Consider the following 25,301-nt stretch of genomic DNA (forward strand, 5'->3'; position numbering starts at 1 on the left):
CAATTACATGAGTCAACAAGAACTGTAACACTAGACTCCTAAAGGTGGTGTCACACATAACGACGACGACAACGACGTCGCTGCTAAGTCACCATTTTCTGTGACGTAGCAGCGTCGTCCCGTCGCTGTCACTGTGTGTGACATCCAGCAACAACCTGACCCCTGCTGCGAGGTCGCCGGTCGTTGCTGAATGTCCTGCTTCATTTTTTGGACGTTGCTCTCCCGCTGTGAAGCCCACATCGCTGTGTGTGACAGCGAGAGACCGACGAACTGAAGCGAGCAGGGAGCAGGGAGCCGGCGTCTGGCAGCCTGCGGTAAGCTGTAACCACGGTAAACATCTCTCTCTCTCGCTGCCAGTGCCGGCTCCCTGCATACGTAGCTGGAGTACACATCGGGTAATTAACCCGATGTGTACTCTGGCTAGGAGTGCAGGGAACAGGGAGCCAGCACTGGCAGCGTGAGAGCGGCGGACGCTAGTAACTAAGGTAAATATCGGGTAACCAAGAGAAGTGCTTTCCTTGGCTACCCGATATTTACCTTAGTTACGCTTCCACGCGTCGCTGCTGGCTGGGGGCTGGTCACTGGTCGCTGGTAAGATCTGCCTGTTTGACAGCTCACCAGCGACCATGTAACGACGCAGCAGCGATCCTGATAAGGTCAGATCGCTTGTCGTGATCGCTGCTGCGTCGCTATGTGTGACACCACCTTAATAGTCTTGTAGAAACAATGAGGGGCCTACCCCCCACACCCCCCGTCTATAAACAACTTCATGTCTGGCTAAATTTTAAGAAATGTAACCAATGCTAGGCACTGACAGAGCCCATGATGTCACATACACTAACCCAGAAGTGCCTTTCAGGTCAGCTGAGAGGCTGCAGATACTTAAAGCACCTCTGCCCAGGGCAACGAGTCAGATATGTTACTAGTTCTCAGTGCTGCTGCTGATAGTGTTTCTTTATGCTGCTAATTTGTACTCTATTGCAGTGTATTTCCTATCTACTGCTGCTGCTGCGACTACCTACGCCGGCAGTGTGCTACGATACAAGCTGCCGCAAGTATCGACACCAGCCACTGCTGCCGTACCCATACATACATTCATCACGGATGGACCCATGATTCTGCCTGCTGCGGCTACCACCAGAGACTGTACTATGTCCGTGGAGCCAGCTGCCGGGGTACCGCAGATCCAAAGAGGCTGCCCTCTCCCGGCTGCTTACCACCTCCGGCGACCAGTTCAGTTCACTCCCCCAGGAAAGTGAACGGTATGTTCAGTCCAGTGAACCCAATAAAACAGTGCTCGCCCCACCAGCATAACACCAGGCATCTGTCCTAACATTCTAGGACAGGTTTCTGTCAGTGTAACAAGGTGACGGCCATTTTAATTCTACAGTAATTACCTCTCTAGACAAAATTATTGTGATGTGCTAATTAAAAGTATTTAGGAATTTAATTTATAATGACATTTACTTAAGTTATTTAGGTTTTTTTCTATCCCGGAGAACCCCTTTAACATAATTAAACTACTGACCCTCTTTAACCCCCTGGCTAGGTGGCCAAAATAGATTTCATAGATCTGCCTGATGGTCATAAAGAGAATGTCAAAAGCCCTGATGAATAATTAACGAAGGCCAGAGTTTAGAATAATGACTGTGCTATTGATGGGAGGACATTTAGCATTAAATTAACGGTGATCCCTTAACTAGAAGGTGAGAATATCTGGATACATTTGTTATTAAGTAATTTACTATTTAAGTAGAAGCGCATGCCGAAACTGTCCTGAAAATATCATTAGGACCGTGACTTTGGAAGCTACCGTAGTTATATTCATTGTGTGCAAAACCCTGGGCCTGTCAGAGCAAAACGATCTATGACAGAACTGAAGGACGAAACTAAAGCTTTTATAGATTTGGGGAAAACACATTTTTGCAATGCAATACATCATGCTTTAATAGTGTTAAGTATATATCTGACTTCTCTACTTATCATTATAACTGATTTTTATTGCTTACATAGCTCAACTCCAGGGTCCCATAACCGGTCATATTTTATTATTATATATATATTAAGGATTTCCTTAGTATTACGCAAGCGATGGAATGATTTCCAAGGCATCAGAAAGTAGCATAGATTCTCCCTATAGGATACCCTTAAATTGTGACCTGTTAAGGAGCTTTCAGGGCTAGAGGTCAGAAACACAGATTATAGGCCAACGCTTGTACAGAGAATGTCAGCCCCAAAGGGGACAGTGACAAGCTAAATTCCCTCAGTAGGTATTTGGCGAGTGGGCGGAAACAAAAGTGTCTGGAAGAACCCCAGAAACACGGGGAAGAACATACAAACTCCATGCAGAGGTTATCTTTGGTTACCTCTGCAAAGCTACCCACTAAGCCACCCTGATGCCCAACAATAGAGTCAATACGCTTTGTAAAGGACCTACTGGTAAGACCTTACCACAACTTTTTCCACAACACAGTGAAACCTGTACAAGCATTATCCTGACGTGCGTATGTTGATGGTTAAAGCCTTCTGCTAAGCCTACAACATTTTTACGGGCTGAGTGGTCCATTCAAAATCTCAGACACTTGTCTAATATTGATCATTGTTGGATTAAACTCTGCAATGCAAATCTATGCGTCTGCGAAAAAAATATGCTGTCCGTTCTTCATAGACTGTTAGATAGGAAAGGGTGGAGAAACATTTTTTTTTTAATTTTCAAAAAAAGAGGAAATCGGACCCAACTCTGATAAAACTCAGATGATGCTCTGATTCAAATCACTCATGAAACTGGGTCTGTTATCTAATATGTGAAAAAAAAACCTGGCATCTGAAATAAGACTAAGGCTATGTGCGCACATGTGCGTAATTCATGCAGTTACGCTGCGCTTTGTAGCGCAGCGTAACTGCATGCGTCCTGCGTCCCCTGCACAGTCTATGGAGATTGTGCAGAGGCCGTGCGCACGTGGCATATTAGAACGCAGCGATTTGGCTGCTGCCCAAATCGCTGCGTTCTAAGAAGTGACATGTCACTTCTTCCGTGCGCTTTGCCGGCAGCCCCTGCTCTGTCTATGGCAGGAGCAGCAGGCAGAGCGCACGTTCTCGCCGGCACCATGCGCTTCAGAACGGAGCTTTTCAGCTGCGCTCTGGAGCGCACCTTTTAGGTGCAGTGCAGAGCGCACACGTGCGCACATAGCCTAACAGAGACTTTACCTTGGAATGTTAAAAGAGTATTCTAAGTTTTCTCTTGAGTGGCTCAAAGCTATGCAGTCTCCTCACTTCCTGGCTCCTGGCAGGACGGGCACACCTCCTTCAGTGACAGTTCTAGTGAGTAGCACAGCTACTGTATTAGAAGTATAAAGCTCAGCATAAGTTCTACACTGCACTGTATTTACACATAGCAGGGCATTTGAACAAGCATACAGCTGTGGACAGTGAGAGCCGAAAGCCATGATTAGAAGACCTACCTCTTAAAGATGCAGGCTGGTATTTAGTAAATATTAAGTTTTATTTCTATAGCACCAACATATTCCATAGCGCTTTCCAATTCAGGGGTTCATATACGAACAATGATAAGTAACAGTTATAGAAGATACAATAATTAAAGCAAAAATAAAAAAGACAACCCTCCTCGAAAGATGGGGTGAGGCGAGTGTGACATAAGGTTCAATTGCTTATTTACGACGACGGTTCAGCCATCTCAACGAAATGGGGGATAGATAAGAGCTGTATGAACCAGTCACCAGCCAATCTTTGTTATGGTTTTGGGTGCGATGGAGTTTAAGGGAGGATTATGTTCTGAGAAAAAATGACGGGATATATATGAATTAACTACGATTAGAGAGAGTGATGGACCACTTTAAAAAGATGTGTTTTTAGGTAGCGTCTGAAGCAGTGTAAGTCGTGGATCATTCTAGATTCTTGGGTGTAACATTCCAGAGGATTGGTGCAGCTTGGGAGAAGTTTTGGAGCCGGGAGTGGGAGGTTCAGTTTAGTGTGTATGTTAGTAAGATTTATAACAGCAACTTGTCAAGAGGTTAGAGGCAGGGGGAGGTGAGCAGCTAACTGCTGTATAGAAATCAATGGGCTGCAGAGAGCTGACTGGGATATTAGGAGTTAACTTCTCTCCTGAAATGTATCTTACTGCACACTCGGTGTTCACTGTTGCACTTGTAGTCCAGCTCCATGAAAATCAGCTGTACTTTATAAAAAACAAAAGCTTTCAGTACAGAATGACAGAAGATACAAAATGCAAGACAGTTGCAAATTTGCTCATTTTTATGCTAATTAAAGCTATTTGATAATTCGAGAATTCTCCTTTAATGGAGCAGGTAACTGTGACATGCTCAAATCTTCAATGTTGTAACCTAAAAATAACCTATACCACAAACTTTTAAAGAATCTATAGGTCACAGAAGATGCTCAACAGTCAGATAGATATGGTGGACAGCAGTGTGAGCAGCTTTTTCTTACCTCAACCCTTCTGGTATTTCCACAGTATTAGATTAGATAGGATGCACAGGAGTGTGAGCAGCCACTTCTTACCTCAACCCTATGGTATCTCCAGTGATAGCTCATAATATCTATTAGGTACACATATTCAAACGAAAGGAGGGATGGAGCATCCTCCTGCAGCAGATTGCATTGGTACAGAAGCTGTAGCATGTGAGAAGTACATAAACTGGGGAAAGCAGAGGTTACAGCCACTCACATGCAATCATTTTAAGAAGAATGATCAGATCCCTTAACAAAGTTTCATAACATTAAATACTGGGCAAAATTATTAACAAAACTAAAAAAAAATCCTTTTACTCTTTATTTCTGAAAGTCTGATTAACAAAAATGCCAGATCATTCGGACAACTATCAATGTTTTCTGATATCAATAAATGAAGATTCCAGATAAACATACAGATAGATAGGAATAAAGCTGAAATATCTAAGCACCCTCTCACCTCTTCCAGAGTAATCCGGCACTGGCAGATACTGCTGTTGCTCCCACAAAAGCAGCAAACATTAATCTCCGTCTGCTATGCACTGGATTAGCTACTCCATGGTACCGACGGGATACAGTTGCCAATCCTGCCACCGCAGGCAAGAAGCGAAGACGAAACATCCTACTAAAAAAAAAAAAGTTTAAAATAAGCATTTTTTTTTATTATGAACACATCACAAGAAGAGTTCCATGTCACACAACTTTTTAACCAAATTCATACATGTTTATAAATACAAAGTGTCTGCCTTTATGTTGAAAACTATTTATCTATTCCTCAGCCAAAAATACGTTACCTTGTTAAGGAGCAACGCTTAAAAGTTTGCCCACTGTAAATGTTGCAGGTTCAGAGCTCCTGCATTAGGCTATGTTCACACAGTAAGTTTTTGCTGCATTTTATTTGCATGGTTTTTTGCATTGGTTATATGGAAATCCATGCTAATAAAAGCTGCTTTTTACAGTACCAGCAAAAGCTATGAGATTCCAGAAATCTCATGAACACAACTGCACGTTTTTGAAAGCAGCATGTCAATTATTTCAGCATTTTTGCTGTTTTTTTCCACATTGAAAGCAATAGTGCCAAAAACGCTGCTGTGTTTTTTGAAGTGTTTTTGGCGAAAGAAACTAACTTTATTAAAACATGTACTGTAGGCAATTGACACCAAAAAAATGCAGCAAAAACCAGTTTTTTTTAGTGCCAATAGATCAGGTTTTGGCGCAGCACTTTGTGAACATAGCCTTAAGGCCGCTTTACACGCAGCGATATCGCTATCGATATTGCTAGCGTGCGTACCCGCCACCATCGGTGGTGCGTCACGGGCAAATCGCTGCCCGTGGCGCACAACATCACTTACACCCATCACACTACTTACCTGCCTAGCCACGTCGCTGTTGCCGGCGAACCGCTTCCTTTCTAAGGAGGCGTTTCGCTCGGCGTCACTGCGACTTGACCCAATAGAAGCGGAGATGAGCGGGACATAACATCCCGCCCACCTCCTTCCTTCCTCATTGCCGGCGGCCGCAGGTTATATATATATATATATATATATATATATATATATATATATATATATATATATATATATATATACACATACATACATACATACATACATACATACATACATACACACACATACACATATACAGTGCCTACAAGTAGTATTCAACCCCCCTGCAGATTTAGCAGGTTTGATAAGATGCAAATAAGTTAGAGCCTGCAAACTTCAAACAAGAGCAGGATTTATTAACAGATGCATAAATCTTACAAACCAACAAGTTATGTTGCTCAGTTAAATATTAATAAATTTTCAACATAAAAGTGTGGGTCAATTATTATTCAACCCCTAGGTTTAATATTTTGTGGAATAACCCTTGTTTGCAATTACAGCTAATAATCGTCTTTTATAAGACCTGATCCTCCATGCAGATCTTCTCCAAGTTATCTAGGTTCTTTGGGTGTCTCATGTGGACTTTAATCTTGAGCTCCTTCCACAAGTTTTCAATTGGGTTAAGGTCAGGAGACTGACTAGGCCACTGCAACACCTTGATTTTCTCTCTCTTGAACCAGGCCTTGGTTTTCTTGGCTGTGTGCTTTGGGTCGTTGTCTTGTTGGAAGATGAAATGACGACCCATCTTAAGATCCTTGATGGAGGAGAAGGAGGTTCTTGGCCAAAATCTCCAGGTAGGCTGTGCTATCCATCTTCTCATGGATGCGGACCAGATGGCCAGGCCCCTTGGCTGAGAAACAGCCCCACAGCATGATGCTGCCACCACCATGCTTGACTGTAGGGATGGTATTCTTGGGGTCGTATGCAGTGCCATTCAGTCTCCAAACGTCACGTGTGTGGTTGACACCAAAGATCTCGATCTTGGTCTCATCAGACCAGAGAACCTTGAACCAGTCTGTCTCAGAGTCCTCCAAGTGATCATGAGCAAACTGTAGACGAGCCTTGACATGACGCTTTGAAAGTAAAAGGTACCTTACGGGCTCGTCTGGAACGGAGACCATTGCAGTGGAGTACGTTACTTATGGTATTGACTGAAACCAATGTCCCCACTGCCATGAGATCTTCCCGGAGCTCCTTCCTTGTTGTCCTTGGGTTAGCCTTGACTCTTCGGACAAGCCTGGCCTCGGCATGGGAGGAAACTTTCAAAGGCTGTCCAGGCCGTGGAAGGCTAACAGTAGTTCCATAAGCCTTCCACTTCCGGATGATGCTCCCAACAGTGGAGACAGGTAGGCCCAACTCCTTGGAAAGGGTTTTGTACCCCTTGCCAGCCTTGTGACCCTCCACGATCTTGTCTCTGATGGCCTTGGAATGCTCCTTTGTCTTTCCCATGTTGACCAAGTATGAGTGCTGTTCACAAGTTTGGGGAGGGTCTTAATTAGTCAGAAAAGGCTGGAAAAAGAGATAATTAATCCAAAACATGTGAAGCGCATTGTTCTTTGTGCCTGAAATACTTCTTAATACTTTAGGGGAACCAAACAGAATTCTGGTGGTTTGAGGGGTTGAATAATAAATGACCCTCTGGATAAACTTTTCTCAATTTGAAAAAAAAAAAAAAAAAGAAAAGAAATAACATTCTTTTTTGCTGCAGTGCATTTCACACTTCCAGGCTGATCTACAGTCCAAATGTCACAATGCCAAGTTAATTCGAATGTGTAAACCTGCTAAATCTGCAGGGGGTTGAATACTACTTGTAGGCACTGTATATATTATATACACAAACATACAGACACACACACACACACACACACACAAGCAAGCGCATATATATATATATATATATATATATATATTAATCACTAGCAGGGAAATACTATATATTGCAGGAATACCACCTTTCTAAACTATTAATTACACGACACAGCGGCTTTTTTCCAAAACATGAAAAAATCTTTTATTATTACAAAAGTAACACACAATTAAAAATAAGCAGGGTATGCACAAACAGGGATGGATACCAAAGGGACACAGTCACAAAATCAATGATAGTATAAATATACTAGCATCCATATAGTGTACTAATTTAAGATATGCCCTATGCCCCTAAATTTAGGAGGGCACCCCACAATCAATTGGTGGGTGACTTGGAGAGCATTTAAATTTTCTCATATGCAAGAGGGCTATTCATGCCACAATACACTGCATCGATATACCAGATAACCTCCAAATTCTCCCTTATGCAGGGGGCAATTGAAACACAACACAAATTCTCTGATGCTGCTGATTAGTGAACAAGATGGCTAGCGACCACTGCTGTAATATCACCCCTAGTCCCTCTCTATATAGGAGGCTACAGGCCGGCAGCATGAGTGCTGCACTACTGCTAATCCGGTATTTGGAGCGATTGATAATGCAAAATCAAAGTACATGGAACTTATAAGGCTAATCCATTTATTATCATCGCTCCAAAGAACCCTAGTAAATAGCAGGGGAAATAGCGATAAGATGATGCAAATATGCAGCTTTACTAACCAGTATATAATGTCCGTAATGGCGCCACCCCTCCCGTTCCGACGCGCGTTTCACCTTCTTCCTCAGGGAACGATAGTGCATTAGGTCAAATACGGGGTTTAAATACCGCGGGAAGTGTAAGACGTAACCGGAAGTGGGGGCGGGATTTACAATACATCCGGTGTTGGTTTATACATCATTTCCGGTCCGTGGAACGCAAATGCGGATCAGCTCCACCCGGAAGATACGGGATAAGAACTAGATCCGACATTTGCATCATTTAACCATTCCGGTCCAGGAAACCCAAAAGTATATCATCCTCAACCCGGACAGAACAAAAGTTCCTACTTTTAAAGAGTACCGCGATCGGAGCTGTGGGCGGGGTTAAAATTAGTCCCTGCCACCTATGCTTCCCAGTCTTATTGGGTTTCTGGGGTAGTGCATATTCTCATACAATCAATCCAGCACTGAAAGGCATGTATATGCTCTTATCAATACAGCGCTGGTGCGCATATCTTTTTTATTGTTTATAGCAGGTTTACAAAGTGATTAATAAATCACTGCCTGCTCATACCCATGCCTGACAGTGCTACCTTCAAAAGTTCTGAGTAATCCCAACCATAACAATTCATGATACAAAATACCCTGGCCACTTCTATATTTTTGGGAAAGCACTTGTATCCCCTTTTACCCCTGAATCGCTAGCTATAACCCACTATTCTCCGGTTATGGTTTTTATTTATTCCACATGAATGTATTTTTTTTTTTTTTTTTCATCACCAATTGAGTGTCACGGGTGCACTAGCATTAGGGATGAAGGCTATGGTGCGCATGCTCTTTCATGACCCTAGGTGTCTTCTTCCAGATCGTGGTCACTGCTTCTCATGGCCGGCCCCCCGTCCCACCGACGAACCTTGTCGTGGGGGTGGGCTGCCGGGCATGGGTTTGCGGACCGTGATCGGAAGGTGACAATAGACCGGTGGGCCGTGTTCAGCATGCGCCGACATATGGCATTAAGGGAAACCAAGTTTGAGATACGTACGGACTGATAGTGGGCTTTTGTTAATTATGGGAGTGTAGTGTTAATACATTCATGTGGAATAAATAAAAACCATAACCGGAGAATAGTGGGTTATAGCTAGCGATTCAGGGGTAAAAGGGGATACAAGTGCTTTCCCAAAAATATAGAAGTGGCCAGGGTATTTTGTATCATGAATTGTTATGGTTGGGATTACTCAGAACTTTTGAAGGTAGCACTGTCAGGCATGGGTATGAGCAGGCAGTGATTTATTAATCACTTTGTAAACCTGCTATAAAAAAATAAAAAAAGATATGCGCACCAGCGCTGTATTGATAAGAGCATATACATGCCTTTCAGTGCTGGGTTGATTGTATGAGAATATGCACTACCCCAGAAACCCAATAAGACTGGGAAGCATAGGTGGCAGGGACTAATTTTAACCCCGCCCACAGCTCCGATCGCGGTACTCTTTAAAAGTAGGAACTTTTGTTCTGTCCGGGTTGAGGATGATATACTTTTGGGTTTCCTGGACCGGAATGGTTAAATGATGCAAATGTCGGATCTAGTTCTTATCCCGTATCTTCCGGGTGGAGCTGATCCGCATTTGCGTTCCACGGACCGGAAATGATGTATAAACCAACACCGGATGTATTGTAAATCCCGCCCCCACTTCCGGTTACGTCTTACACTTCCCGCGGTATTTAAACCCCGTATTTGACCTAATGCACTATCGTTCCCTGAGGAAGAAGGTGAAACGCGCGTCGGAACGGGAGGGGTGGCGCCATTACGGACATTATATACTGGTTAGTAAAGCTGCATATTTGCATCATCTTATCGCTATTTCCCCTGCTATTTACTAGGGTTCTTTGGAGCGATGATAATAAATGGATTAGCCTTATAAGTTCCATGTACTTTGATTTTGCATTATCAATCGCTCCAAATACCGGATTAGCAGTAGTGCAGCACTCATGCTGCCGGCCTGTAGCCTCCTATATAGAGAGGGACTAGGGGTGATATTACAGCAGTGGTCGCTAGCCATCTTGTTCACTAATCAGCAGCATCAGAGAATTTGTGTTGTGTTTCAATTGCCCCCTGCATAAGGGAGAATTTGGAGGTTATCTGGTATATCGATGCAGTGTATTGTGGCATGAATAGCCCTCTTGCATATGAGAAAATTTAAATGCTCTCCAAGTCACCCACCAATTGATTGTGGGGTGCCCTCCTAAATTTAGGGGCATAGGGCATATCTTAAATTAGTACACTATATGGATGCTAGTATATTTATACTATCATTGATTTTGTGACTGTGTCCCTTTGGTATCCATCCCTGTTTGTGCATACCCTGCTTATTTTTAATTGTGTGTTACTTTTGTAATAATAAAAGATTTTTTCATGTTTTGGAAAAAAGCCGCTGTGTCGTGTAATTAATATTATATATATATATATATATATATATATATATAGACATGCACACACATGCATACACATATTATATATAAATACACACAAACACCCCCATGTAGTATATTATATATTATGTTCTATATACTGTATAGTATATATAAAATCTGGAGAAGTTGGACAAGTGACATCCGTGTGGTATTCCACCTGACAAATCGGACCCTGCAGTGTTCAGTGTGTAATGTGCTGTATGGAGAATAATGCAGGGTTTATGGTGAGACTATGTATTAAAGCTGCAGCCGCGGCCACATCCTCTCGTTCTTTTACCGGTAGACGATTCCTTTTATTAACGCAGTTCTCCCTCTACTTGTCAATGTCATTCTCGCCCGCCTGGAATCTCCTTTTTAGTCTCATCCAGTAATTTAATACGCTGGCAGATTTATTTGCTGGCAGCTGCTAGTTGGTAGCAATTTCTGCAATGCAGTAAAGACCACGGCTAAGCCAAACACGGAGCAGCTCTGGACGGCTAATACGAGTGTTTAACAGGAATGCTTTTATCTCTAAATACAGCAGGTTCCTGTCCCATCAATAGGATTCACATCAAAATAGCCAATGATAACTGCAGTGCATTTATGTGGGATGTGAAGTTCATTGAGCCACTATAATAAAGGAGAAGTTAAGGAGCAGTCACCTCTCGCTCTATGCTTAGGATGGAGTACAGCAATAATATGTTTATCATGTTAATACACAAACCCATAACGTTACTATACTTCACCGTATGCATTATACACGACAGCTCAGGGCTTCGGTATGAAATGGCAATTCAAACAGATTATTTTTAGGACTAAAGGGTGCTTTACACGCTGTGACATCGCTAACGATATATCGTCGGGGGCACGTTGTTAGTGACGCACATCCGGCGTCGTTAGCGAGATGGCAGCGTGTGACACCAAGGATCAACGATCAACGATCGCAAAAACGTCAAAAAACGTTGATCGTTGACACGTCGCTCCTTTTCATAATATCGTTGGTGGTACATGCCGCTGGTTGTTCGTCGTTCCTGCGGCAGCACACATCACTATGTATGACACCTCGGGAAAGACGAACATCTCCTTACCTGCGTTCACCGGCAATGAGGAAGGAAGGAGGTGGGCGGGATGTTATGCCCGCTCATCTGCGCCCCTCCTCTGCTATTGGGCGCCCACTTAGTGATGCCGCTGTGACGCCGAACGAACTGCCCCCTTAGAAAGGAGGTGGTTCGCCGGTCACAGCAACGTCGCTAGGCAGGTAAGTCCGTGTGACGGGTGTTAGCGATGTTGTGCACCACGGGCAGCGATTTGCCCGTGACGCACAACCGACGGGTGCGGGTACGCTCGCTAGCGATATCGATAGAGATATCGCAGCGTGTAAAGTACCCTTTAGTCTATTCCTGTATTTTAACATGTAGGAAGAATAAAAGAAGGTCAACAGATTAATTTAGGATGAACAAGAAAAGGAACATTATATGACAGTAATAAGACATGTTAGGAGTAGCAACAGAGCCCCTTGTAAGCAGATCCAAAGGTGGTTTTGCAAAAGAAGTAGAAATATTCATTAAAAAAAAAAAAAATAAAAACAGTAAGTCCGTGTTCACATGAAGGAAAAATGCTGCATTTTCTCTGCTGCTTTTATATCCACACCAAAAAAGGTGGAAAAACAATATTTTTACTCTCTTGTGTCTAATATTTACCAGATGCTGTCTTCTCCATTTAAGTTCACATGGGGAAAGAATGCCATATAGGTGCCAGAAATAGGACCTACCATACAGAAGCCAAGAATCAAGGCCTTAAAAAGCCAAACCCAACAATACGGGCTGGATCACTACAAAGTGTGATTGTGCCACAGAAACCCATTCAAAGTATCGTGAGTCTCCTCCTACAGCTGCTCATCTATTATGGTATAATATAACAGCCATTTAGGTGAACGCCCCCCCCCCGGGACGGATACCATTGCTCGTCTAAATCATGATGAGCTGTGGCGTTCCCTACTCCAGAAATCACGTTCCAGTAACTGTCTATAAGAGCCTAATTCTGGCCTTGTTATGGCTCTCATAGACTTTTGCTGAGCACTTGTAACGTAACTTCTGACTTCCACCTAGATAGAAGTTACGGGCACAAGATGGCGCCGGGGGACCAGAGCGACACCAAAAAAAAGGTGAAGCCGCTGGAAGGCGAATATAAGACAGAGCAGGGGAGCAGAGCACGATTCCAGTGATGAAATTTAAAAAAAAAACCTGCTGGAGTGGTGCTTAAAAAAAAAAAAAAAAAAAAAATGACCAAACCTTTTAAAAAGGAACCTGTTATGTCAAAAATAATATTAATCTTCAGATTTGACATAATCTGCAGGTTAACAGTGTTCTAAATTGCCTGGAAACCCAACAACTGGGAGAAATAAACATTATTCCTTCTGGCAGTCTCGGGCATTCAGTCATGAAGATGCGGTAGAAGCCATTTCAGTTACATCAGCGGCGCATCAGTACAGGGCTGGGACTGCTCACCATTTACTCAGTGGTCACTTTAACTGCTCCGGCCCTCCTTTCATGACTGAAAGCCCAAGGTTGACAGGAGGAGAAAGTTAATTTCCTCTCAAAAGCTGGGCTTTTAGTGCGATGGATGTCAGTTTTAGAGTGCTATTAACCTGCAGATCAATCCCAAATTTGCAGATTAAAGGGAACCTGTCACCGGATGTTTATAATACTCACCTAACGGTCGGCGCAGAGCAGACTGATCGGATGTGCGTCTCCGTTCTCTGGGTCCGTGCCTCCTCTTGTGGCCATTTTTGTCCTCCTTCTTCTGAAGATAGTCTGGATGACGTGTTCTACGTCATACACGCAAACAGACATTGAGGTCCTGCGCAGGCGCACTACAATACTTTGATCTGCCCTACTCTCCGACTCTTCTTTTTGAGTAGCTAGCCTAACACGGTGTCAATGTTGCAGTGTGACACACGTCACATCGCACCAGGCCGGCTAATCCATAAAAAAGATGGGATGATGGCAGGTGAGATCCGCGTCTGCTCCTGTGCAGCGGCCATTGGAATGGGACAGATCAATATATTCATATCAACTGAATCCAGTGTTTAAACCGCAAGAATCAATATTTTTTATTTTAGCTGTTCTAATAAACTGATAATACACATAGTACAAGTTTTCTCAATTCTGGTCATTTTGTGGGCCTCCAAGGGGCTGTTCACTACGATTCTATTAATGACATCTCCTTGGGCTAGGTAGTAAATGCTAAGGATCTGTAGGGCAGACCACTGCACCCCCCACCAATCATTTTATCATATTTATATGTTTTTCTATTTTAAAGTTTTATTGGTTTCAAAAAGAAAAGTAAACATATAGATAGATACATCGTCCAATATCAGTCGGTATTAGGTGTTATAGCATTGAAATAACATTAAAATAACATTGAAATAGAACTAGCCTTTACAGCAGGTCCAGGCCTGAGGCTCAACAATTGCACAACCTAGGGTAAGAAAAAAAAGAAAAAAAAAGGAAAACATTGGACAACGAGTCTTACCATAAACAAGAACTTATCAGATGGGCAGAGAGATGCACGGGGAAAGAGAAAAGTCAGAAGAGAAGAGACGGGTTTAGAATTAGAGTCAGTGAGTGGAGAGGTATAAAGAAAGACGTATGATGACCAGGACGGTGTATTCATCTGTTGAATCTAAAAGAGGAGGGTGAATGAATGTTCTCTAAGGGGTGGTACTTGCCAAGGAGTCTGAGCACCTGGAATCAATTAAAGCTAAGAACTTGGGGCCCGAGAGGAAGTCCTCCCACGTGAGCCATTTAGAGGCGGTTTCCACTATCTGCCCCCTCGACTGGGCCATCACCAACTCCATGCGGTGTACCAAGTTCACCTCTGTCGTCCATTCCTCCACAGTCGGTGGGGCGGGGTCCTTCCAGTGTCGCGGAATCACGGTCTTGGCGGCCTGAAGGAGAGGGCCCAAGAGGGATTTTTTATATTTTTTTTCTGAGATTTTAAACATAAATAGCAAGACTGCCTCGGGGCGACTAGGGACTACGGTCGCCGTGACCTCTTGAATGGCCGTCAAAACTTTGTTCCAAAAGGCCGTCAAGCTTGGACAGGACCACCATATATGGGTCATGGTGCCGCCCTGGGCCCCGCAACGCCAACATATATCCGGAACTTCGGGACACCACACATGAAGCGACGATGGGACCCTGTACCACCTGGTGAGGATCTTGTAGCATGTTTCCTGCATTCTAGTGGCTACCACGGACCTATGGGTCAGGCGGAAACAACGTTCCCACTGATCCCTAGGGAACGTCCTGTTGAGCTCTGCTTCCCACGCAGTACAGGAGCGGGGGAGTGAAATCTCCATCGCCTCTGTTAGGATCTTATAAATCCTTGAGGTGGCATGTCGAGTGTCAGGTGTTCCGGTACATATGCGCTCAAAGGGAGTTATAGGCGAGAGGTGCCCGGCGGCCTGTCCCAGTGTGGTTATGAAGTGTTTGAGTTGGGCATATTCAAAATGGAACCTCAGCCTGGGGTTCCCGGTTCCCACAATATCCGAGAGTGGGAGGAGAACTCCACCTGGGGCCACCTGGCCCAGTCTCAGGGGCCCCTGCTTAGTGCTGCCAAGAAATTTATTGGACGATGCACCTGGTAGAAAATCAGGGTTGTCCGTAAGTGGCATAAGGGGACCCCAGGGCTGGAGCAGGCGTTTGCTCAGTGGCAATGAGTGTACTGATTTCAATGTCTGTTTGGTGCTGTAGGACATTGCTATTTTATGTTTGGAGAGGCGTGGCCTGTTCCACGGCAAGGTTGGAACTGATAGGTAGCACATGTCGTGTGCCAGTCGAACCCAGAGTTTTGAATCGTGATTATGTAAAAGGTCCAGGACTCTGGTGTGGGCGGCCGCCAGGTAGTATCGCCTACAGCAGGGGAGCCCTGCTCCCCCCGCCCCTTTAGTTCTTGTCAGAACATTACTCCCAAGCCGGGGTCTCCTCTTAGTCCATACAAATTGGTTAAATAGGCGCTGTACCTTTGTCCAATAAGACGCTGGGATATGAACCGGAACCGTCTGAAGTAGGTAGAGCAGTCTAGGTAAGGCTGTCATCCTGAGAGCGCTGATCCTGCCAAACCACGAGAGGGTACCCCGACCCCAAGAGTCTAGGTCTCTCTCGAGCCTGGACAGGAAACCTAGGAAATTTAGTGAAAAAAGCCTGTCTATGTCAGATGGTATAATAATACCCAGGTATCCTATGCTACCATTGGGTGGCCATTTAAAGGGGAATTTTGGCTTCACGGCGTTTACGACGTCTTGGGGGAGGGATATATTCAGGGCTTCGGACTTATCAAAATTGATTTTGAAGTTGGACCAACTGCTGAAGCGATTTAATTCCTGCATTAGGGATGGAAGAGAGGTAAGTGGATTTTGCAAGTATATGAGGAGATCATCTGCGAAGGCGGCACATTTATATTCTTGGTTTGCGATTTTGATTCCTTGTATGTCGGGGTTGAGACGAATGGCCGCTAGTAGGTGTTCCATTACTAAGATATAAAGTAGTGGGGATAGAGGGCATCCCTGCCGAGTCCCATTATATATGTTAAAGGGCCTCGACAGGGTACCATTAATTTTCAAGTGGGCGTTCGGGGAGCGGTATAAGGCCAGGATTTTGGACGAGAAGGTTGGGCCGAAGCCGATGTGAGTCAGGGTCTGGGAGAGTGAGTGCCAAGAAATTCTATCAAATGCCTTTTCGGCGTCTAAAGATAGCAACATCATGGGGATTTTTTGGGTGCGGGTATGCTGAATCAGATCTAGGGTTTTAAGGGTATTATCCCTAGCTTCCCTGCCGGGGACGAATCCAACCTGGTCCAGGTGCACCAGATCAGGCATAAGTGGATTGATTCTATTTGCGAGTAGCTTAGCGTATATTTTTAGATCCACATTAAGCAATGATATTGGTCTAAAGCTACTGCACGCGGTGGGGTCTTTCCCGGGTTTTCTAAGTAGGGCCACATGAGCCGTCGTGGCATGGGGGGGAATGGAAACTCATCTGAAATGATATTAAAAGAAAGGAGCATCAAGGGCGCAAGTTGTGCAGCGAATGTTTTATAGAATTTGGCAGGGAGTCCGTCTGGGCCTGGGCTCTTGTTGCCTGGTAAATTACCAATTACTGTCAAAACATCTTCTAGTAGGAAGGGGCGCTCAAGATCTACAGCTATGGTTCGGTTGAGGGGTTTGAAGGGGGAGGCCATTGAAGGGAGTTCGCCGTTTGCCTCGGGGGGACCAGGGGTCAGGTTATATAGTTTGGAATAGTAAGTGTGGAAGGTGTTGGAGATATCTGGGGTAGCATATAATAATTCGTCTCGGGAATTCTTTATGCAGGGAATTAGTGTGGGCTTTCCCCTCTTTTAGTGCGTTGGCCAGCAGTCTGCCCGGCTTGTCCCCAAACTCGTAGAATTTTCCCCTCCCCACCTGTAATAGGCGCTGATATGATGAGTCTAACATTTTCTTGACCTCCAGTCTAGCTTGTAGGAGGGTCTGTAGGGTGGTAGCCGATAAGGCCCGCTTGTGAACGAGCTCCAGGTCTGAGACCTTACGGAGGGCATCTACCAAGTTCTGAGCCTTCTCTTTTTTAATGCGAGCTCCATGCTTGATGAAAATGCCCCTCAAGACGCACTTCAACGCTTCCCATTTAAATGTGGGAGCTGTGTCGTCTGCTAGATGATCTTCTGAAAAATGAGTGATAGCAGTCTGCACCTCAGAGGTGCATAGCTCGTCCAGAAGCAAGGCCTCATTAAGCCGCCATGATCCCCTAGGGGCCGGGAGAGAAGGAACTTCAACCTCGCAGTACACCGGCGCATGGTCCGACCACAATATGTTGCCTATTCTAGCCTGTCTGACCCAGGGGAGAGCATTGTGCTGTAGAAAAATGTAGTCTATGCGACTATATGAATCTTGAGTGTGGGAGTAAAAACTATAATCCCTATCTGACGGGTGTGCTATTCTCCATGTATCAAACAGCTGAATGCTCAATAGGGTTTTTTTATACGTTTAATTGTGGCGTATGATATACTAGATTTCCCTTTAGAGTTATCTAATGTGGGATCAAGAGTGACATTAAGATCGCTACATAGCATTGCTGTGCCTCGTATCAAGGGGGTCACAGTGCCAACAAGGCCAGCTATGAAGTCATCCTGTTTCTGGTTTGGGGCATACGCATTTATTATCGTGAAAGTTTGGTCTCCGGCTATCAGTGAGAGGATAATGTATCGTCCCAGGCTGTCCGGTGTGCAATTTATAATTTGATGAGGGAAAGATTTATGAATGGCAATCGCCACTCCCTTAGAACGCGACTCTGGGTTGTCAGAGAAAAACCAGGTCTGATAGTATTTGTTCTTTATGACCGGGGTATGTCCCTTTTTGAAATGTGTTTCCTGAAAACATATTATTTTCACCTTATGCTTGTGGAAATGGTAAAGGATCTGTGCTCTTTTCTCCGGTACATTCAGACCCTTGGCATTGAAGGATACTATTGTCAGGTTGGCCATCTGTAAAAGAATAAAAAGTTATAGATGCATGAGATGTAAAGACGGACTAATCCGTCCCGGCCATCGACAGGAAAGAGGAAGTACGGTGTGACCCGTGGAAGGTAGGAAAAGAATAGAAGTAGAGGTAGAAGGAACCGCAAGGGAGGAGCCCTTGCATTAACTCGTAATTGAAGACAGGATTTCCAGAGGAACAATAGCAATGTGGGTAGAAAGGACAGCAGGGGTATAGCCCCTACATATAACACTAATTGAGAACAAACGTTCTTGGGGAGCATGTCCGCTCTACTTGGGCAGGACAGAGGATCCCGACCTATTAGGGGGAGAAAAAAGTCAGACATAGCCTGTCGCGGCTCCATAGTAAACTGGAAACATTGGGTATAACCCTAAACACTGGCACAGATAACAAAAAGATTTGGGCATAAAAGGCCTTAGATGGGCATTGAAATAACAGGAAAAGTCATTCAACTTAATTAACCAGATGTGTAATGTACTGAGTGGGTTCTACCAGCCTCTGCAGCTGTTTAGTGCAATTAACGTGGTCTTCCCATTCTGCGACCACGGGGCCCTCTCGGTGGTAGGCCTCCTGCTGAGCCAGGGGCCCGGGATGGAGGCAAAAGGGCAGGGCGCTTTCCCGCTGCCCACGGCTGAAGCAAGGTGGTGGGCCATTGAGGGATGGTAATTGGGGGTAGACCCAGATTTGAGATGAAGAGTGGGAGGTCCTCCGGGGATCTCAGGACCCACCACCTCGAGTCTTTTTGTACTGACAGTGAAAAAGGGAAGCCCCAACGAAACAGGAGCCCTCTTTCTTTAAGCATGTCCAGCAGAGGCTTTAGAGTGGCCCGCTGAGCCAATGTATGCCTTGACAGATCCGGCATAATGCGTATAGTAGAACCGTTATATGTTAAGAACTGTTTCTTCCGGGCTGCTTGGAGGATGGCTTCTTTTGCTGCAAAAAAGTGTACCCTACACACGACATCCCTGGGACGCGTGTCCCCTGGGTCCGGGGGACGTAGTGCCCTATGGGCTCTGTCAAGTTCCAGGGTGGCCCCAGGTGGCCTTTTCAACAAATTATTAAAAATTGAGATAAGAACTGAGGATATATCAGGGGCGGCGATTGACTCAGGCAGGCCCCTGATACGAAGATTATTTCTTCGATTTCTATTTTCCAAGTCGTCTACATGCTGTTGGAGAGCAAATAGCTGCTTGGACTGGTTTAGTATAGAGTCCTGCATAGTTTGGACATTGACTTGGGATGTTGATTGCTGATCTGCCAGAACATCTACCCTGTGGGTGAGGGAGGAGAGGTCTGACCGCAACTGGGCAAATTCTTGCTTACATTCTGCTACCACTTGGTTGGCTAGGGCTGCTATATCATTTTTGGTAGGAATGGATTGTAGGAGATATCTTATGTCTGCCAGGGATGCTGGGCGGTCTTCATTTATCATATTAGTAGTGAAGGATGATGCCTCGAAAGAACGTATAGAGTCCTGTAAAGCTGGGTCATATAGTAGTTGTGGGCTCCTGTGGGTATTTACGTTCCCACCGATGTTTGCCACAGTGGTGATCTGGCTAGTTGGTGAGCCTAGTGTCCCAGGCCCCTTGTTCCATTGTGGCCGAGCAGCTTCTGCCAGGCTCCCATCCGGTGGGCTGCCTTCCCAGGAAGAGCCCGTGGACCACCCTGTTGACGGGGCTGGGGATGACGGCTCCATGGGAGTGCCCCATGCTAGACCTTGGGGCCCTGGAGGCGAATGGGGTTCCCTTCCCCCTCCATTAGCTCCTGGGAGAGGAGGTGCTGCAAGCGGTGATATATGGAGCACAATATCTGTGGAAACGTTGCTCCTGTCTGGACTGTGGCCCCCACCACTGCTCGGCCCCTTCATTAATGTCTGAGGGCCAGGAGACCCCACATTCAGCGCGGTGGGGCTGCCTGTCTGGCTTAACTCACCCACATCGGCGAAGACATCGGTGAGCCTCTCCGGGCGCAGCTTCACGGCTCCCTGGGGGCTCTGTAGTAGTGGCTGCTGATCAGGTGCTGCACCGGAGGCTGTCTGCACGTGGGTCGTGGAGCCGGGAGATACTGCGTCCAGGAAGGAGGCCTCTGGAGCGACGGTCCTTTGCCAGGTCTGGAAGATCGCCGCTTCTCGTAGAGATGGGGCAGGTGAGGCTGTCGCCGGCTTCTCCACTGAGGACTGTCCCCGCTGCGGCCGCAGAGCCCGGACCGGAGGTGAGCGGGCGCCATCTTGAAGTGGCGTCTCTGGGCTGTGTTTGCGGCCAGACTTCGGCTCCTCCACTGGGCCATGTCCTTCACCTCCCAAGGGGGTCACAGCGACCGCTCCAGGATGCCGCGACTTCACCGCTGCACCGCGCGCCTCCATATTTATAATGTTTACACTGTTCATTTATCATAATAATCATTATATGGGGAAAAAAAAAAGTGTCACATCCTATTCTCGTGGGTTGAGCAGTGTATTAATGAATGAGGCTATGTATGTCCACACCAGCAATATTATTTCCATAGTGCTATTCTGTAATAGCAGAAGTATGAAAACTGAAAACAGCAGTAGTATTGGAACAATCATGGGGCAGACATCATTGCTGTCCAACACACCCCATAAATTTTAATTGTGTTTACCATGGTGTCAATTTTGACTACTTCTTGACCACCAATAGACTTTTAAATGTCCAAGCAGTCCACACTTTACTTTGCACTGACGTTAAAAAACATCAATGCAGTGTAAAGCAAGCGGTTTTCAGGAGGCTGTGCAGCCATCAGAGTGGGGACTCAGCTGTCAGATACAGCCAGACTTCTCAGTGGGAAGGAAGACATGATTTAATATCATTGATTCCTTTCTGATCGCTTTGTGTACCATAGTATCTGCTATACAGCCTCTTCCCACCTCCCACATACTGTGTGAGATGAAATCGAAAGAAACGTTAGTGCAGCTAAAAATGTGTTTGTAATGAGACAAAGCTCTGCTATACTGTTTTAGTTGTAATCAGGCTCAGCTCTGTAATGAGATCAGACTGTCAGTCATTACATGTCTCACGGTGCACGCACCCTTTCATTTAAAATAAGTTTTGGAAACAAATATTCAGGGCGTTCTGTGTCTGTGTGCCCATAGATCTTAACAGCTCATTGTTTTGTGGTAATTATTCTATTTTTCTGAGATAATGACTTTTGGGTTTTCATTGGCTGTAAGCCATAATCATCAATATTAACAGAAATAAACACTTGAAATAGATCACTCTGTGTATAATGACTCTATAATATATATGAATAGATCACTCTGTGTGTAATGACTCTATATAATATATGTGTTTCCCTTTTTGTATTGAATTACTGAAATAAATTAACTTTTTGATGATATTCTAATTTATTGAGATGCACTTGTATCTCTTCATTCATTCTGGTACATAGGTTTTATAATGTAATAGCGTCCTAACAATGTGTTAACCATTCACACAAGTATATAATGAAATCATGTGTTTGTATTAATTAAGCCGCACGTGTGAATGGAATCAAATCCTATTTATTAGTAAATAGCACTTGCAATGTTAATCATGATTAAGGATGGTTCTTATCTGAAACGTGTAGATCCACATTTTTTTTATGGATTTTTGTTCATGACATTTGATGTTCAAATTTGAATCCTTTGATTTTCTATGAAATCATTTTTTCTGTACACCGTAGAGCTGGTATCTTTGCCTTGTCTGATAATTGCTATCTTCCATGTTTGAACAGAAGGTCTCCCTGCTCCGGAGTGTTGGACTTCCTTTTCATGGTGAACTGGACTCTTTCTACATGTTATTATACACACAAATGACTCAACTGATTAAAGAGGTTGTCCACTACTTTTACACTGATGGCCTATCCTTAGGATAGGTCATCTATGTCTAATTGGCCGGGGTCCGACACCCGGCCAGTGCCCCCCAATCAGCTACTATCTGTGCCAGTGGCGGTAGCAGGCAGCCGCAAATGCTTAGTTCTGGAGCTGCCCTGTCTTCCAATAGCGGCCACAGCCGGTTACGGCACATAAGTTTTACATTCAAATCAATAGGAGGCGGATGTACAGTACACAACTGCTATCAGTTGACAGGGCAACTCCACAACTGAGTATTACCGGCTGCCTGCTGCCGCCACCGACAACAGCTGATAGGCAGGGGTGACGAACGTTGGCCCCCTGTCACTCTGACATTGATGACCTACCTTAAGGATAGGCCATCAATGTAAAAGTGGTGGACAACCCCTTTAACACTAGAAGTCCCAGAGAGGAGTCATTTAACATTTCTACCATTGGAACCCTATGGAGCTTGAAATTCCTGGGACTTCCAGTGTTAAGAATAGCAATTTGCATGCCAGGGACCACTGGAGTAAGATACGTCTCTACATGAATTAGGGACATCTTATAACTCCTGTGCTCCTTTTCCAGGATTGTACTCTAATCAGGGTCTGGCGCACATTTCTGGTGTAATTTATGCCACTAAAGTAGCGTAGATTTATAGGACTTTGCCATACGGACTTTACCACATCCAGTACAATCTCTGTTCACTTTTCTTATGTCAGGGACTTATGTAAAAATAATAAAAACCACCAAATTTCAGCACAACTCCAATTTGAACAAAAACAGTGGCACATTTCAGGGCCAGAATTCTACCAAGGACACCTTCCGGAATCCGGCCCAAAGTGCTTTAATGCTTGCCCAATATATTCGTTAAATCACTAAGTTCTCAGATGCTTGAATATGTTTCCATGCAGTTACTTTTAGCTTAGGCAGCATGAGATATTGTCATTCACAGCAGGTAAGACATCTTCTTGAAAGGTTGTTCTTGCTGTAAAGGTTAATGGAGGTTTTGAGGGATTTCCCTAATGGATAAGTTAAGTGAAGTGGCTCTGTGAAGGATGGGAATTGGAGTTATCAGGAAGACTTCATACAGCAGAGATAATATGCTTGGCTGCTGGCACCTATACACACTATGGTCGAGGACAGTTTAGAATAGTGATACTTCAGCATTTTAATGAGAACTGCTTTTCACAGCAAGCTCAACAAGACATGCTTGAGAATGCAATATCCCAAAGTCATCGCTGTAATAGCGGTTAAGAAATGCAAAAGCCAATGGGGAACAGCTAACACATGCAGATAAACGGCAAGTTCTCCAAAAGAGCAGCAGTTATGTAAAAGGAGAATAAAAATATAAACATTAAATGTGCACAGGACATTGCTATTAATGCTGGAGTATACACACCTTAAGGCCTGAAACACACATCCGTGATACACGTGCGTGTTTGGTCCGTTTCCGTATATACCGGAGACACGGCCAAACATGCACCAATGTTATTTAATGTTTGAGGACACATGTGCGTTTTTCATTAAGGTCCGTGTGTGTGCTACATTTGTGTCTCCGTTTTGCACGGAAGCATGTCAGTTTTCAGCACGCAACACGCAGCACGGACCCAATGAAAGTCAATGGGTCTGTGCGCACGTCCGAGTGACACGGACGCATCTCTGTTTGTTCCCTGTACGTTTTGTGCTTTTTTCATGTGATGTCGGTCTTTTTTCTTTTTCTGTTTCGTTCTCTCCCTCAGTCCGTCGGTCGGTCGGTCTCTCTCTATGTCTGTCGGTCTCTCTGTCTTATCTGTCCCTCTCTCACAGTCTGTCGGTCATTTTTCCCTCCTCTCTCATACTTACCGTTCCCCGATCTCCGGCGCGGCGCTGCACGGCTGTTATAAAAGCTCCGGCGGCTTTTACTTTTTTTGAAAAAGCCGGCCACTCATTAATCAATCTCGTATTCCCTGCTTTACCCGCCCACAGGCGTCTGTGATTGGTTGCAGTCACACACGCCCACCACGCTGAGTGACAGCTGTGTCACTGCACCCAATCACAGCAGCCGGTGGGCGTGTCTATACTGTGCAGTAAAATAAATAAAATTAAAAAAAACGGCGTGCGGTCCCCCCCTATTTTAATACCAGCCAGATAAAGCCATACGGCTGAAGGCTGGTATTCTCAGGATGGGGAGCTCCACGTTATGGGAAGCCCCCCAGCCTAACAATATCAGTCAGCAGCGGCCCAGAATTGCCGCATACATTATATGCGACAGTTCTGGGACTGTACCCGGCTCTTCCCGATTTGCCCTGGTGCGTTGGCAAATCGGGGTAATAAGGAGTTAATGGCAGCCCATAGCTGCCAATAAGTCCTAGATTAATCATGTCAGGCGTCTCCCTGAGATACCTTCCATGATTAATCTGTAAATTACAGTTAAAAAACACACACCCCCGAAAAATCCTTTATTAGAAATAAAAAACACTAACAAAGTCACTCATCACCAATTTATTAACCCCGACAAAGCCCTCCATGTCCGGCGTAATCCACGGACCTCCAGCGTCGCATCCAGCTCTGCTGCATGCAGGTGACAGGAGCAGCAGAAGACACCGCCGCTCCTGTCACCTCCACGCAACAAATGAGGTGAGTATCGCGATCAGCTGAGCTGTCACTGAGGTTACCTGGATCCAGCGGTGGATCCAGCGGTGGCCGCGATTAACCTCAGTGACAGCTCAGCTGATCGCGCTACTCACCTCAGTTGCTGCGTGGAGCTGACCGGAGCGGCGGTGAGTAGCGCGATCAGCTGAGCTGTCAATGAGGTTACCTGCGGCCACCGCTGCATCCACCGCTGAGTCCAGGTAACCTCAGTGACAGCTCAGCTGATCGCGCTATTGCCTTCATTAGCTGCGTGGAGGTGACAGGAGCGGCGGTGTCTTCTGCTGCTCCTGTCACCTGCATGCAGCAGAGCTGGATGCGACGCTGGAGGTCCGTGGATTACGCCGGACATGGAGGGCTTTGTCGGGGTTAATAAATTGGTGATGAGGGACTT

At 45.1% G+C, this 25,301-nt stretch overlaps 1 protein-coding gene across 1 annotated transcript in view; it reads right to left on the reverse strand.

Moving 5' to 3' along the window:
- MICU1 (mitochondrial calcium uptake 1) overlaps nucleotides 1-25,301 on the reverse strand; it is a 399,405-nt gene that overhangs the window by 351,356 nt on the left and 22,748 nt on the right. Inside the window, exon 2 of the mRNA XM_075348939.1 lies at nucleotides 4,949-5,113. Within this exon, the coding sequence (XP_075205054.1) occupies nucleotides 4,949-5,109 (161 nt within the window). The 5' untranslated portion in view covers nucleotides 5,110-5,113. The remainder of the gene's footprint in view (nucleotides 1-4,948; nucleotides 5,114-25,301) is intronic.

This window comes from Anomaloglossus baeobatrachus, chromosome 5, assembly GCF_048569485.1.
Source record: "Anomaloglossus baeobatrachus isolate aAnoBae1 chromosome 5, aAnoBae1.hap1, whole genome shotgun sequence".
Taxonomy (NCBI): Eukaryota; Metazoa; Chordata; class Amphibia; order Anura; family Aromobatidae; genus Anomaloglossus; species Anomaloglossus baeobatrachus.